This window comes from Mauremys mutica, chromosome 25, assembly GCF_020497125.1.
Source record: "Mauremys mutica isolate MM-2020 ecotype Southern chromosome 25, ASM2049712v1, whole genome shotgun sequence".
Taxonomy (NCBI): domain Eukaryota; kingdom Metazoa; phylum Chordata; order Testudines; family Geoemydidae; genus Mauremys; species Mauremys mutica.
In genome coordinates this window covers 389358-406102 of record NC_059096.1, presented here as the reverse complement: position 1 = coordinate 406102, position 16745 = coordinate 389358, and the positions used below count along the sequence as shown (strand labels likewise).

At 44.7% G+C, this 16745-nt stretch overlaps 1 protein-coding gene across 7 annotated transcripts in view; it reads right to left on the bottom strand.

The window, feature by feature from the left end:
• ETV4 (ETS variant transcription factor 4) overlaps positions 1–15071 on the bottom strand; it is a 44224-nt gene extending 29153 nt beyond the window's left edge. For all 7 annotated transcript variants that reach the window (XM_044999839.1, XM_044999840.1, XM_044999843.1 and 4 more), the window contains exons 1-4: positions 14942–15071; positions 14466–14568; positions 14241–14334; positions 13932–13979 (exon numbers count right to left, since the gene is read on the bottom strand). In XM_044999839.1, coding sequence (XP_044855774.1) covers positions 13932–13979; positions 14241–14334; positions 14466–14543 — 220 coding nt within the window. In that variant the 5' untranslated portion in view covers positions 14544–14568; positions 14942–15071. The remainder of the gene's footprint in view (positions 1–13931; positions 13980–14240; positions 14335–14465; positions 14569–14941) is intronic.
• Between the last annotated feature and the right edge of the window lie 1674 nt (positions 15072–16745).

Here is a 16745-nt window from a genome sequence, read left to right as displayed (position 1 = left end):
TGTCATCTTGTGCTCCCCGCCTACCTACCTGTTTCTGGTCATAAAACTGTGAGCTTTTGGGGGCAGGGACAGTCCCTTTGTTCTGGGATTGAACCAGGGGCCCTGCTCCATGACTGAGTTGCCTAGGCACTATCACAATATAAATAATAATAATAAAACAGAGTAAAACATATATAGTAAAGGAACAAGGACTACACCACTTAACTAGGAGAGCTGACACAGCAGATTCTATGGGCAGGCCCTGGACAGGGTATTCCAGCCTACAAACTTTATATTAATAGTCACCACAGTGCTACAGCCCATGGCTTCAGCACAGGAATTGAAGTTTACTCAGCCATTCCTGTTCTACTGATATCATAGATAGGCACCCTCCAGTTATAAGTTTTTTCAGTTTCAGGGAATAGCCAGATAGGGATTTGCTCTTGTTCCGCTTTTCTTTTTTGCTAGGAAGAGCTTTAATGAACATTCCCCTCAAACATTCAGAGAAGGAGCAATTCAGTCAGATTTTCCAATTATAATGAGTCTGTAGACACACCCTCCTCCCAGGTTATTTGTGCCCATTTTCCTTCTTTTGTAGCTATTTGAGAATAGAAATGTAAAGCTAAAAGGAGCATGAGAGGTCATCCAGTCCAGGGCCCTGTTCTTAAAAACCTTCAATGACGGGGATTCCACAATCTCCCTTGGAAGCCTATTCCATTGCTTAACTAGCCATAGTTAGAAATTTTTTCCTAATATTTAACCTAAATCTCCCTTGTTGCAAGTTTCAGCGGATTACTTCTTGTCCTACTTTCAGAGGATATGGAGAATAATTGATCACCATCCTCTTTATAACAGCCCTTAACGTATCTGAGGACTTACCAGGTCACCCCTCAGTCTTCTTTGCCCAGTTTTTTTAACCGCTCCTCACAGCTTAGGTTTTCTAAACCTTTTATCATTTTTGTTGTTTGCCTCTGGATGCTCTCCACTTTTTATCCACATCCTTCTTGAAATGTGGAGCCCAGAACTGGACCCAGGACACCAGCTGAGGCCTCACCAGTGCCAAGTAGAGCAGGACAATTACCTCCCATGTCTTACCTATGACGCTTCTGTTAATTCACCCCAGAATGATATTAGCCTCTTTTGCAATTACATCACATTGATCCATATTCAATTTGTGATCCACTATAACCCCAGACTCTTTTCAGCAGTACTATCACCTAGCCAGTTAGCCCCCATTTTGTAGTTGTGCATTTAATTTTTTCTTCCTAAGTGTACTACTTTGCACTGACTTTACTGAATTTCATCTTATTGATTTCAGACAAGTTCTCCAGTTTATCAAGGTCATTTTGAATTCTAATCCTGTCCTCCAAAGTGCTTGCAACCCCTCCCAGCTTGGAGTCATTTGCAAATTTTATAAGTATACTCTCACTCCATTATCCAAGTCATTAATGAAAATATTGATTAGTACTGGACCCAAGACAGACGCCTACGTGACCACACTAGATACGTCTTCCCAGTTTGACAGTAAACCATAGATAACTACTCTTTGAATACGTTCATTCAACCAGCTTTGCACCCACCTTATAGTAATTTCCTCTAGACCACATTTCCCTAGTTTGCTTCTGAGAATGTCACGTGGGACTGTGTCAAAAGCCTTAATTAAATCAAGAGATATCATGTCTACAGCTTCCCCTCATCCACAGTAGCCATCACAAAGGAAATTAGGTTGGTTTGATATGATTTGTTCTTGACAAATACATGCTGGCTATTCCTTATAACCCTGTTATCCTCTAGATGCTAACAAACTGATTGATTTGTTCAGTGTCTTTCCAAGTGTTGAAGTTAGGCTGGCCCGACATGGCCCTCAACCTAGGATGTAGTTTTGTTGAAGTTCTTCTCTCATAATCGTCTCCCTATAAAATGGGACAAAAATATAAAAAATAAAGGTACCAACCCAGCTTTGTCTTCAAAAGCAACAACATCTAGCTGTATTTATTCTAGGACACCCTTAATTTCTGGATGAGAAGACAAACTTCTACTAAGAACAGCAAAGAGACCGAGGCAATCAAAATAGGAAGAGAATCCTGGTTTCAGCATAGCATTTGTTGCTCAGAAACTGGCCCTTGTACCAATACACAACTAACTCTTTCCCAGCCAGTCTGAGCTTACATTGTGCAGAGATTTCAGCCCTAAGCAACATACCTGGAGTTGCAGTGGCCACACCCAACCAACTTCCTCCAAATACCTGCACATCTCCATTCAATTCTGTGCAAACACCTCCCCTGCCAAGTTTACCTTTCTACCCTACCTTCTCACACAGAAGAATACGCCTTCAATTTTCAAATGAAAAGCCTCCAGAGCTATTGCTTTTCCGCCAAAGCAGGACGATCTAATTATCCTTCTAGTCACCTGCATTTTCTTGCTTGCCTTCCCAGTTTGTCTGAACAAGTCTAGACACACTGGCACCTCATCTGTATTGGGCTGCCCCACTGCTATTGCCCCCATAGGGCTGCACCATGCTGGTACAACATGCAAAATGTTAAAGAAAAATGTCAGTAATGAGGAGGTCAGGAGGACAGTCAACAAGTTATAAACATGTCACAAGTCCCCACAAAGGCGCTCCCTGTGAGCCAATGCAGCATGTTTCCAAGTCTGGTTCCCTGGAGCTCTGCTGAGACATGCATGTTGCCCTCTAGCAGAGCTCTGGCAAGCCATGCATCACTTAGGGTACGTCTACACTACCCACCAGATCGGTGGGTAGCAATTGATCTATTGGGGATCGATTTATCGCGTGTAGTGTAGACACGATAAATTGATCCCCGATCACTCTCCCATCTACTGCTGAACTCCAGCTCAGCAAGAGGCGGAAGCAAAGTTGACAGGGGAGCCGTGGCCGTTGATCCAGCACCGCGAGGACGTGAAGTAAGTGATTCTAAGTCGATCTAAGATACGTCGACTTCAGCTACGAGAATGACACCCCTCCCCCCCAGTGTCTAAGTCTCAAGGACCCTGGACCCAGGGGATTAAGGCTCGGATACACTGTGAGGCCTTGTCTTGGGCAGGTGCATGGGCTGTACAGACCTCTGAGAGACACGTGATCTCTCCCGTCACCTTTACACTTTGGCAACACTTGTGTAGCTTGTCACTGAATTTTGAGACTTTTTCCATTTCACCGGGTTCAAAGAGCTGGCTTGAACTAATGCTGTGAATCAACACAAGCATCAGCTAAGTTTTGTAGAGACACTGTCAAGTATTAGGCCATGTCTACCCTAACGCTTATGTCGTCAAAACTTTTGTCACTCAGGGTGTGAAAAAAACACCCCCCCGAGCGACATACGTTTTGTTAGCATAAGTGCTCGTGTGCATAGCACTATGTCGGTAGGAGACGATCTCCTGCCAACATAGCTACCGCCGCTTGTTGGGGGTGATTTGCGGGAGCAGCTACACGAGAGATCTTACAATATACAGCCGTGCTGCTGTAAGCTTGTAAGTGTCGACAAATTCTCTAGCAATCAAGAATGTCCCAGTGGTTAGGCGTGGGTGAATGTGTAGGGAGGGAAGGTGGGGTGATTTCCATGTCTTTCTTCATTGGAGGCAAAAGTCCACATTTTGGGTTCAGAACAAACTGCTAAAAAAAAAAAAAGTAGGCAAATCAAGGCAGGTTTATCACAGCATAAAAGATACTCCTTTTTTCTGAATGCTTGTTTCCATCAGATCACTCATGCAAATTTAACAGGATAAGGCTAAGCACAGCTGCAGTTTCCTCCTTAGAAATCTAGAGTGAGACCTGAAGGCTAGAAACCAGACTCGTTTGTTCAGAATCCAGAGATGCTTTGCCTCCTAAGGAGTCACACACAACGATCTGGGATGCTGATTGGAAGGATACAGGCGGTTAGGTAAAGTACAAGCAGTGGCTGAAGCACATATTAGCCACCCCAGAGGTCAGAGCATCCCAAACAGAACCCGCCACAGATTCCATGAGGCTGGCACCAGGCTTCAAAGGGGGCCTCAGCTGCCACGCAGCTCGAAGGGGTTTCCTTATGTTCCCACAGCAAAGCCATAAGACAAGGGTTAGGATCCATAGTCCCTGATTGTCCAGTTCCGCTGCACTGACACATCATCAGTACCAGGCCTTTGGACAGTCTTCAGAGCAAACGAACACACACATACAGAGCACACAAACATGAGTGGGGCAAGAAGCAAGAACCCTTTGCTGTTAACGAAGCTCTGTGACAGGCCTGAGAACCGGCACCCTACAGCAAGTTTCACTGCAAGGTTTTAGAGCAGCCAGAAGCCCCATCCGAGATCTATCACTGCTAGCTCCATCAGTAAGGCTACGATGGGGCAGGGGTCGCTTGCTTAAGGAGTGGGTGGATCGGCATATGAGGCCTGCATCTTGCAGGAGGTCAGACTAGATGATCATAATGGTCCCTTCTGATCTTGAATTCTATGATTCTATGATTCTATGATTTAGTCAGGGGTATTTTTAGTAAAAGTCATGGACGGGTCACAGGCAATAAATAAAAATTCACGGCCCGTGACCTGTCCATGACTTGTGCTATAAATATCCCTGAATAAATCTTAGCTGGGGGGCCACTGCTGTGGGGGGCAAAGGGCAGGCTGCTGCTCTGCTGGTGTGGGGGGAGCCAGCGGCACCAGCTGCCAGGGGCCACTGAGCAGTGGCTGCTTTTTCCGGCTGCCCCTGGGGCCACCCAACTGCCGCTGCTCTGGCTGCCCCCAGGGGCTGCCCGAACAGCGGCCGGTTTGGCTGGCCCTGGGACTGCTCCAGCAGTGACTGATGCGGCTGGCTGTCGGGCCGCCCGAGTGGTTGGCTGCAGATCCACTCGAGCAGCGGCCAGTGTGGCTGTCCCCAGGGCCGCCTGAGCACACAGTCAGCCACACTGGTGGCTACAGAAGTCATGGAGGTCGCAGAAAGTCATGGAATCTGTGACCTCTGTGACAGACACAGAGCTCTATCCATCAGCTAAAGCTCCAGTAATGGAAGAAGAGGTTAGAACTAGAGGGACATGGAGCTGCCCCCCATTATCCTGTCAATAGAACATACATAATTCCCAGTGACTGATCCTGCTGATGAGACAATTAGGCCCCAGAATGTTAGAGCGACTCGGTCAACTTGAAAACACATTTCAAGCAGGTACATTTCTTTCCCTAGGTTACTAGGAACACTCAATCCCATGGAATATTATGCTCTTTACTCACTTTCTGTTTTTCTCTTAGCTGGGTTAGGAGACTCTTTAGATAGATTCTAAATCCAGAAGGGACCCTTGTGATCGTGTCGTCTGACCTATATAGCACAGGTCATAGAACTGTCCCAGAATAATTCCTAGAGCAAATCTTTTAGAAACAAAACATTAAAATGCATCGTTTGCTTGTGCCCAGTTTACCAAGTGATCCTGATTGCTCTGAATCAGAGATCTGTCCTCTACATTGTTTACCACTCCTCCAATTTTTCTGTAATCTGCAAACTTTATTGGTGATGACTTTGGGGTTTTTATCCAGGTCACTGATAAATATATTAAATAGCATGGGGCCAAAGAAGAGATTAATAGATTTTAATGTTACCCTTTAAAAGAATTTTTGTGGATGCAATTTATGTGGATTTAGCCACTGGTTCATCTTTTGTTTATATCTAGTTTCATTGTCAGGTTTATAGCACCGCATTGCTCGGGATTTGAGCCTTTTCAAAAAAACTGTTTGTCTCGATTTTTTTTAAATGGTGGAAACATTTATTTTAGTCTCACATTTAAAAAAAAAGAAAATAAAAATTAAATCCGAGACCGAATTCAAGTTGACAGTATCCCTTTAAGCATTTCTGTATGAAACAAATTAAGGAACCAAGCAACTGAATATGGTGAGATGTTCTAGTTAGACCACAGAAGAAAAAAATATCCATATGCATATAAATATAAATCTGAACAATCTGTAAGGAAAATGAGAGCCAGACTGCAGCAGCTCATCTGTTGAGGTTTAAAATGAGATGATCAAAATCGTATAGAAACTTTTAAAATAGAAATAAGGGAGACTTCGCAAGAAGCTGTAGGAGTAGGTGCTGAACTTTAGTCTAAATGAGGCTAAACGCCGATAAGAAGGACTGCACAGTTCTGAAATCGAGACTTGCAATCTCACTGTGAGTATTTAAGACCGGGCTTGTAAAGGGGATACCACAACATGAGTCAGAAGAGCTGCTCTCGACGTCCATTCTGATTTCCATGGGATAGTCCCCTGAAATACATTTTGTATCCTGGCACTATGATGCAGGAAAAATGTATATCACATACGCACAGAGACATAGCAACCCTACTCCTTCTGCCTAGTGAAAATATGTATTTCTCTGCTTAGCAGAGATAAGCAACATGGAAATTTTTGACATTTACATGTGCTCTGTTTCATGCATTTCAAATGCTAGATTTGGACAGCAGAGATCAAATTTGCTCACTTGCTAGTGGTTTGTTTGTTTTGAATACAGCTTTGCTTTTCTTGTTGAAAAGATGCTTCTAAAAGTGATGAGAACTTTGAACTGGGTTTTACAAGCAAAGGGAGAAACATGATGTATTCACTGGCTTTTGCCCTTGTCCACTTGGGAAAGATGGATTTTATGTGAAAAGACTCACGTTTGTGTTTTTAACAGAGCTGAAAGGAACATAGCTCATTTTCTGTACTCTGTAGGAGTGATCTAGTGGACAGCGCACAGGACTGTGATCTAGGAGCAACTGAGCTCTCTAATCATGGCCAGGTCCACAGACAACGTCACTGACAGATGCAAGTCTTGGTGGTATTTCTAATATAGATGAGTCCTGAAAACAGATTACAGCATAGCTTCACTTTGTAATGTAGACAGCACCTACACATACAGGGGGCGGTGAGGACACAGAGCCTAATTTACAGATACTAATACATATTATTACTATTACTTTGTTCACAGCATCAGTGAGGTCAGTCAGCCCAGAGAATAGCGTCTCTTTGCTGGCGCTGCAGGAGGAAGAGGAAAAACTCACTTGGTTTCTTAAGGAACTAGAAAATAACAGCTAGTGTTCTCACCTTGGCTAGAGCAGGGAGTTTATTTTATTACAGGTAAAAAGAGAAGTTTATGATCTGTAGGAAGTTCTAACTTTTAGGCAATATTTTGAGTCTAAACAACCAGCTACGTTATCACTTGCATATTAAGAGATTGAAGAGATCTTCATGCTGCCACCACCTCTATTCTTGTCAGAAACTAATGGGGGGGGGGAACTGACAGTGACGCCAAAGGAGACAATCGCACTAAGCTGTGCCAGGCTGGGCTGGAACAACGCTGCTCTTACTCAGGGGCTGAAAGTGTTTCATTCCCAAAGTTTTGCATCTGTATTGTTAAGAAGCTGGGACTTGGAGACGTCGGGTTCTGTAGGTTAAGGAACAATAAGATGCAGCACAGTGTCTAGTTGCAGAGTTATGTTCTCGGGAGAGATCTAGGGTCCGCATTTAAACCTAGTTAGGAAACTTGCAAACTGATAGTTTTGGGGCAAGTTGTTTTGTTCTTTTTTCCAGTTAACTCTGCAAACCAAAGTTCAAGGTTAATGAAAATCATGCAGGGGAGTGAAACCATACAGGGATTTCCCTGGTATCACAGATAAGTGGAGAAGACAGTGCAAGGACCTGGCCTGTCAGAGCTGAGCAAGAGCTGCAGCCACCAGTGTCAGATTCTACTGCTGCTAAACTGAGAGCTACACCCCAGGGGTACTAGCTGCTAACCCCACCATTCAACAGCCCCCAAAATGAAGTGCACAGCTTCCTCCCTTCTGGAGAGGGGAAATAAAGTCCCACGAAAAGCTGGAAGTGACTCAAAGGGGACTGAACAGAGAAACTGTCTGAAGCCAACTGCTCCTCTGAGTTTCCAGCAGTAGAGTGATAGTGCTGAGAAAACCCGAAGTAACAAGCTATGCTGGAATCCTGGCACAGAAGGTTCCAGCCTGCTGGAAGGGAGTTGATCCCACCCGGAATCCTGACTGTTGGGACTCACAGTGACAAATATGTATCGCTGACCATAGACGCAAGTTGAACTAGGAAGAGCCGACAGTGCTCCCTGGGGACAGGCACAGGGACACCTTACTTAGGAGCAGCCTGGATTGCCACTGGAGGTCACTCTTGTTGCACAGCAGGGAGCACATTTTTGCTGGAACACTGACATAAAAAGGTGGTTTAGTGTAATTTAAAACTACCGTCCTAACTGCCCCATGACACACGGGGGCAGGAGGGGACTTATTGTGTCTCCAGCAGGAGCCATTTTGGGGAAGTGCACGAGCAGCTCTCTGGTCGACACCGCTTAGGAAGGGAAAGTTTCCTTTAGTACAAATTTTTTGTAACCTGTTTTTAACATTCCAAGAGCATGTGACTATTTCATTTGCTCCAGCCAGGATGATGCCAATAAAGCAACGGGAACTAAAAAATGCAGCACAGATGACTCGAGCTGATTCACAAGAAGCAATGATGAGAGGTAAATGTGCATTGCTTGGACAAATAGCAACTATGGCTGTTTCTGCTATTTCTCCCAAGGGTGCAGCTCCCCTGGGGCTCCAGAATAGACAGGACTCCAGCAGCTGCTAGTGTGGTAACACCTTGATGCCAACCCTGCTCAGAGCAGGTCTACGTGACCACAGTGGCAGCATCGAGACCCTTCTCTGCACTGGCACCACCAGTGGAGGTGAAATAGTGGAAAATGTTAGTAATGTAGATGGGGGCAGGAGGGAATGAAAAACAGCTGCAAGTCTCTAAAGAGCACAGGATGTGGGAAAACTAGGGTGGGATCCCAGGGGACAGAACCAAAACCAAGCGATTCACTTGACTGGTCAGGGGAAGTTGTAGGCTGAATATCAGGAAACATTTCAGTCAGAGCCCAAGACAGTCTCCCAGGAACAGAGCTGGAATCAGGGTGGCAACCAGCGATTGTGTACACACTGCCCGCTCGTCTCACTCCTCTCAGCTATGTGCCAGCTCTGCTCTCTGGAACACACAAATAGGGACAGAGTCCCGAGCCTCGCTCAGACAGACCTGCCGTTACACACGGTCAGGTCACTAGCGCCGTGCAGAGATCGCAAAGGGCATGTCCATAAGATATCTGCCAAAGGACCAAGCACCTGCCCGTTGCCATAAATGAAATAGTCATGGAGACAATACAGACCAGACGGCACAGGCCTGGCTAGTGTTTTATTATTATTTCTTACAAGCATTTCCTGGGCCTTCTCACAGCAGGAAAACGAGTACCGGCAGTGAATGCTTGTTCCCCAAAGCCTCTATCAAATTGCTGCTGAAAACACTTCAGCTGCTAGTGCTGAATGGACAAAACCATTTTCAACTGCACTGCAGAAAGTGTGCTAGAGACCATACGCTTTAAAGGACAGAGGCAAGGCAGGACTAGCAGCTGCCTGAATACACGATAGTAGGACTGGCAGCCAGCTACATCCACCGGTGGAAGCCCAGCCACCCAAGGCACTTAAAATTAGATTGGACAAAGCACCCCAGAAAGATACTGTAGGGAATAACCCTGTACTGGCCTGAGTAACAGACTAGACTGGAGCCAGTAAAACACTCAAATTACTGTCATTTGAAATAATCTGCATGGCTCTAAGTGGAACCAAGAGCCAAGAAAAGAAAATTCCTACAGAATTCAAAGAGTGAACAACAGTCTTTGAGAAATCTGTCATCGCAAGTGACTGACGAGGGCACCCAGGCTCTAGGTGGTAGTTGGAAAATAGCACCAAGGGGACTGTAGGTTAAAATTCAGTCTCAGCAACAGATGAGCTGAGTTTAGGGGTCTCAGTCTATTGCCCGGAGAGCCTGTGTCTATTCTGTTATTTTTAATAGAGCATCATGACCAGCTGCCAAAGGGCAATGGTCCATATCTCAGCCCCACAGAGTGGATGGTGTCTGCTCTAAGGTGGGGGAATCAAACAGAAGGGGCATGGCTGGAATGCAACTCTGAGGTGTAATGCCTGATAGCGGTGGCAATCAGCCAGGAGTACGTGTATCCATGTGGGTACGCAGAGGTCTTCCAGGGGAGCAGCAACACATCTAGATATTTGCTTAGTTTTACAATAGGCTAAATAAAAAGCACTAGTGAAGTCAGTACAAACTAAAATTTCATACAGACAATGATGTGTTTATACTGTTCTATATACCATACACTGAAATGTAAGTAGAATATTTATATTCCAATGGATTTTTTATAATCATATGGTAAAAATGAGACGGTAAGCAATTGTACAGTACTAGTGTGCTGTGACACTTGTATTTTGATGTCTGATTTTGTAAGCAAGTAGTTTATAAGTGAGGTGGAACTTGGGGGTACACCAGCTAAATCAGACTCCTGAAAGGGGTACAGGAGTCTGGAAAGGTTGAAGACTACTGCCCTATAGGGCTGGGGGAGGGCAGTGGGAGGATGCACCAACAGGCCCTGTGCCCTGAAGCCAGAGCTGTCAGTCAGTCTCACTTACATGAGAACCATAATTCTCCGAATTTGTTCTCCATCTCACATAACTGAAACATAGTCCAAGAAATTTACTTCCATCCTCTTTGCCCCTAAGCCACCAGACGTGCTTCCAAGAGAGCAGCGAACTAAAGAGGCTTCTCATAGCCTCTCTCCTGGCTTATTTTAGTTATTTAAACTGAATCCATCAACACTTGCCCGATCTTATCCCATAGCACTTACGGTCTCCATTGGGTTACAACCAACACTTTCAGACCAGAGTCACACAAGGAAGAATATTTCCCACACCCCACTTCCCCGGTTGTTCTAAAAACAGAGGAGTCAGCACAGACAACTAAGGAAAATACAGAAACTTTTCTCCAGGGAAGCCTTTGCATCTTTGAATCCTGAGTCACATTTATGAAAGCTTTGGCACAAAACTAGTTCCACAGTTACCTACTGCTAGAGTCACATTTCATTCTAACATGCTCCAATTCAGACAGAAAGTGATGTGGAAAAGAGCATCAAAGTTATGGCTATAAGGCCTAAGATTCCCGTGTCTGCTAAAAAAGACTTGCACATGTACAGAGATTGGTGATTTATACCAGTGCAATGTGTAAATTGGGCCCTATTTGCTGCTATAAAAACATCCTGAATGAAACTAATTGTAGAACAAAGTTAAGTTACATACTTAAATTTTTTATTTTGTGCATAGCTGGATGCTTGGCACAAACTAATTCCTGATTTTATATTTACAAGTTGTTTCCTTCCTGCAGTCTTTTATTTTAAAAGTAATTGCAGGAGCCTTTAACACAAAGCTATATTTCTCAATTGCATGAGGTGGAGGCAGGAAATACACAAAATATTTCAAAGTTTCACTTTTTTCACATTATTCATATTTCTTAAATTTCTCAGTTTTCCCTTGCACTGTTCAAAGATATGTCTGTAGCTTAGAATTGTCTAAATCTGATACAAAAATGCTAGCAGATAGCCACATACCCAGACATTAGATAATAACTGATTATCAAACATGTTAGCAAATGCAAGTACAGTGAACAAATAATAGCCTGCTCGAGAGGGGAGCTCTCCTCAGGGAAATTGGGACTTAAATCCTCAGCCTGCAATTTGTTTGTTTCACTTACAAATTTACAGCATCTCTGATTAGCTGAAGAGCCAGTTCACCACACACTTACGGTCTAAGGAATGGAACCTGGTTTGTTAAAGCCTCTGCACAATCTCAACTAAGGCTCCAAATGGACTCTGACTAGACTCAGTGAGCTAGATTTAAAATACTAGAAGTTTGGCAGTTTCCAGGAGAACTGTGTCCGCAGAAACAGCATCTCACTTTTTTACAAATAAATACAATTATTTTTGTTATAGTTGGTCATTTCTTATAATGCAGATGGTCTGTAAATAACTGGGAAGCTCAGGATTTCTTTAGTTTTGCTCTGGAAGTTGGATCTTATGAAAGAGAAAGAGGTGGTGGGAATGGAAAGTCCATAGGGTTTTGTACGGTGCAGGCAGCTTCACAGACTTATCATGGATGGTCTTCTCTTAGCTCCCTAATATATACTGTATATATATACTTGTCAGGGGAAGGAGAATGTCTACCCCAGTCCACCTACTCCTTCCCCCAAAAATATCATTTTCCCAGCTCCAAATATTCAACAAATATAACAACTCTGCATTTTCATCCAAAGATGACATAGCAAATTGCCTGGGTAAAGTGGGTCCGTATTATCCCCCATGAGAGGGAGTGTGGTCTTGCAGTTATACCGTGCAACCAAGTATCAGGAGACCTGGATTTTGTTCCTCGCTGTGTGCCCTGGAGCAAGTCTCCGAGATGCTCCATGCCTCAGAAGGGGAATTGCAATACATTCTTCACAGAGAATGTATACATTCATCACTGTCAGTAAAGTGCTTTGAGATCCTGGCATGGCAGCTTACTACAGAAGTGCAAAGGATTAATATTTATTATGAATTTGCAAGTCAGGAAATTGGAGATCAGAGAGGTGAAGTGGCTTGTCCAAGGTCATACAGAAAGCCGATGACAAAAGCTGGGAAACAGAATCCAGGAGTTCTTTCTTCCAGTCCAGCACTCTAACCATTAGGCAGCTCTCCACAACTTTTACCCAACGTATGCCCAGGCAGAGAGCCATAATTTCTTCACTATATTTTGTCGTGATTTGCATTACTATCTAACAATATCTTATCTCTGTCCATAGCACTGAGACCTTGATGTGGCCTCTCTTTCCCCCTCTAGTAATTTCACAAATTACTTACTGCAGGGCATGCTATTATTTACGGGAACATTGCACGAGAGATTCTGTGCAAACTCTTCTGACTTTAATGGTGTCAAATTTAAAACAACTATCAGAGAGCAGAAGGCCCCGAACGGAAACTCCACCAGAACCCAAGTCTGACGTGATGTCCTTTTGCTAACACCTCTACAGTTTTTGAGAGTTAAAAGAACCTCTTTCATAATCTGAGTGTATGAAAGGTATTTACATAGATGGACTTCAAGCAAATCCACCTCTTTTTCCCTTGTAGCATGAACAGGATGGGTATTCTAATCCTGGTCTGGCCTCTAGATGATATTTTGTGCCCATGAAGTCCGCATTCCTGAACATTGCCTGATCAAAAAGTCTTCTCACTTTGGTTTTAACTGAATAGAAAACATTTTTTTAAATAAAAGCCAATTTTTTGTATTCAATTGACAAATTTTTGTTTTTAAAAACCCTGCTTTTGCAGGAGTATATTTTCTTGTTGTGGTAGAATTAAGGGAAAGATTGCTGCTCAGATTACCATATGTATTTAGGATATTATTATTAAATATTTGTTAAATACCAACAACATACTAGGGGCTTTCTTAGACACATGAGTACTTCTTCAGCTAATAAGTAAATTAAACAAACATTTTAACTCTTTCAGAGGACAGGCCACTGGTATCCTTGCAGTTAAAGCAAATACGAAAGACCACTTAGAATTAGTTGCAATTTAAATTAATCAGGCTCATCGAGATTTGATAATTTCCCTTCAGTGCTGAAGTCAAAAGGCAAAACAGTTTAAACATAAAAACTAAATACACAGTTTAGAGACACAAAGAAATTCCAAGACAATCTCCTCAGAGCACTGGCTTTTCTGAATTAGCAGAAGAGCATTTTGCTCCCAAAACTGAAGGCAACATTCCATTGTTTATTAAAGAAATCATCAGTGTTTTGGCAACTAACAAAGATAAGTGACAAATTAACACAAAATCCCAGCAGTTGCCAGCAGACACTGAAAATGGGCCAAGGGCCAAGTTCCATTCATAAGCAAATACCCAGCACAATAGTGTGATTCATAATCCTTGATTTACACAAGACTAGAGGTTGGCCAGGCTGAAAAATATATTTAATGTTTGGAACTAGGCAAACGAAGTAAAGGAAGAACAGAGCAAACACCAAAGACAAACAAATGATTGACAGACAAAAAGAGAGGAATGGGTGCCTACCTTCTGTCAGCCAAGTCTCCTGAAACTGGCTCAGATCCTGGAAGAGGTCTGCAAGAAAAGTGAAAGGTGCCTTTACTGAAGGCTGACCTGGGCTGGACTGGCAGCAGGATGCTCCAGGGTTGGTGATGTGGGATGGGAAAGAAACACAAACACTGCAGGGAAATGGGGAAGTGAAGCAGAGGGAGGGGAGGGTCTGATCCCTACCTCCTCCCTACCCATGAGCCCTGTCCCTCCCCCCCACCTCCTCCCACTGTCCCCCATGAGCCCTGTCCCTCCCCACTGCCCCTGGGGTGCTGCTACTGCCTTTACCTTCCGAGTCCTGAAGGGGAGCTAAGCCTGGGTCCATGGGTCTCCTGGCGCCCATCAGAGCTCGGCTGCTGAGGGTCCCATTTCCGGGCGGTTTCTGAAGAAAAGGACAAACCCGCTTGGGAAAGTCATGTCAGGACTGGGCCCTGGGCCACCTCTCCCCGGGGCTGGGTGCTGGGCGCTGGGCGCTGCCTGCAGCCTCGGCCCGGGGGCTCCAGCTCTACTCACGTGTGTGAACGTGTAAGGCACTTGCTGGTCCAAGTACCCTTTCATCCTCCCGTCGGCGTGTGAACTCCTCGTGGGCATGGAGCAGCCAGCTCAGTGCAGCGACCTGCGGGCAGAGGGAGCCTGTTTCACAAGGGCTGGCGGGCAAAGAGAGAGCGCCCCTGGGAGTCTCGGCTGCACCTGCTTTAGCCCACCAGGTCCCGGGCTGGGCCTCGTGGCATCTCCCCATCCCCGACCCCCGGGGCTTGTCCTAGCTGCGGGAGCGGGGCCCCTTCCTAAAACGACCCTGGGGGCAGGTTACCAGCAGCGGCCCCACCGCCCCTCCCTGTTCCCCGGCTGCAGTGCTGGGTGTGATGTGCAACGAGGCGTCGTTCGCGCTGCATCTGGCAAAACTTGTGCGAAGAGGCGGGGTGATGCCTCTCTCCCCAATAGAAACTGCCACCCAGCACCCTGCCCAGTCCCCCGGGCCGGGCTCTCACCTGTTCCCCAGTCCCGCTCCCACGGAAAGGGCTCGCTTTCCTGGCGGCTCAGACAGTTGTGTGCCCGGGGGGAGCCTCCCATTGGTGCATTTCCTCCTTCCCAGGCTCAGCTTTCTTGCTTCTTTGTTTCATTGACTTTGTGAATGAAGCCCCGGGCTGGGACACGCCCGCCAATCACAGCTCTGCTTGGCCCTCTCCCAGAGCAGAAGGGGGAGAGGCTACGGCTTCCAGGGCCAATCAGATCGCGTCACTCTGGGATTCATTCAAGGCTGGGGCTCCCATTCATAAAAAAACTCCCAAAGTTCATTCATAAAGGTCTGCAAGGGACGGGGAGCCAGAGCCGTGCTGAGCTGAGTTGTGTGCATGGCACGGCGTGTGCACGGCTCACACCACCAGACTCCCCCAGGACTTGCACACGTCCCGGCCTGACAACTCCCACTCAACACTGGAGTCATTTTTAAAGCAGGTCTTAAAGTATCTACACTCCTGTTATCACGAGTTGTTTTTTTTTAAAGTTTCAGTGAGACTTTGAAAATATCACTCACATTTAGAATCTCCTTCTGTCCCGTTGTACCAACCAGGCAACCCTGGCTTTCAACACCAATTTCTTTGGTATAACTACTTAGTGCCAATAAAATAAAGTATAATTCCAGTCCCTGAGTTTGCACACACAGAAATAAACACTTGCATGTACAGCCAACATTTGTGTGTGCAAACCAGGTGCTCCATCTCCTGTATTTACATGTTCAAATGTCATTTGCATATCAAAATAAATATCTGTTTTTCAGTGAAGAATCCTGTGGCACCTTATAGACTAACAGACGTTTTGCAGCATGAGCTTGCATCCGAAGAAGTGGGTATTCACCCACGAAAGCTCATGCTGCAAAACGTCAGTTAGTCTATAAGGTGCCACAGGATTCTTTGCTGCTTTTACAGATCCAGACTAACACGGCTACCCCTCTGATACTATCTGTTTTTCATAAACCTCTGTGGACTCAAGTTTTTCAATTTCTCCTTTAGAGTTCCATGGGGCCAGGGACTCAGTTACAAGAAGATATTATTCTGGGGGACATTATCCCCTAGACAAAGATTGATACTGGAGAGAGAGTCATAATTAAAAGAGAAAGAAAGAAAGAAAGAGGGATGAGTCTTTATAATTGTAAGTATGAAAACTAGGCATAGTGATATGTTCTGCACATCACTAATATCAAAGTGGAATCTCAGTATGGTAGATTAGAGCAAGACATTCTCTCTCTCTCTCTCTCTCTCTCTGGTATGTGGATGCATAACAGTCAATTAAACATTTTTGAACCCTTCTGCCAAATCAGGCTGTAGTATTATCTGATAACATAGCTCAATCACAATTCAACACTTGTCTGCACAGACAAGACTGAACAATGTTTTAACCCTATCATGAAATTAACATCTTTCAGCATAGTTCCTCCCCTCTTCCCCACAACCATGGCAGTTGTGTGGTTTAGCTGGGACTTTAGTATATATTAACTCAGTCCTCAGTGGAGGAAATTACATTGTAGAGATTGCAGTTCAGGCAAATTGCCTGGATATTTTTAGTTTCTGTGAATGTTTAGCTATTTTGTGACCTCCATAACAACAAACAGGCTATAAATATTAATCTGTGTTTAATAGTCAGGATGAGACTGAATGAGAAGAACCCTCCCAGTTAGGTTATTGTTGATCTATCTGTTCCATTTGTGCTTAAAATAATTAATTAACACCAGATACCTATTCACTCTCACTTGTGCAGACTGCAGTAAAACAACAACTTGACTTTTACTAGTGGCAC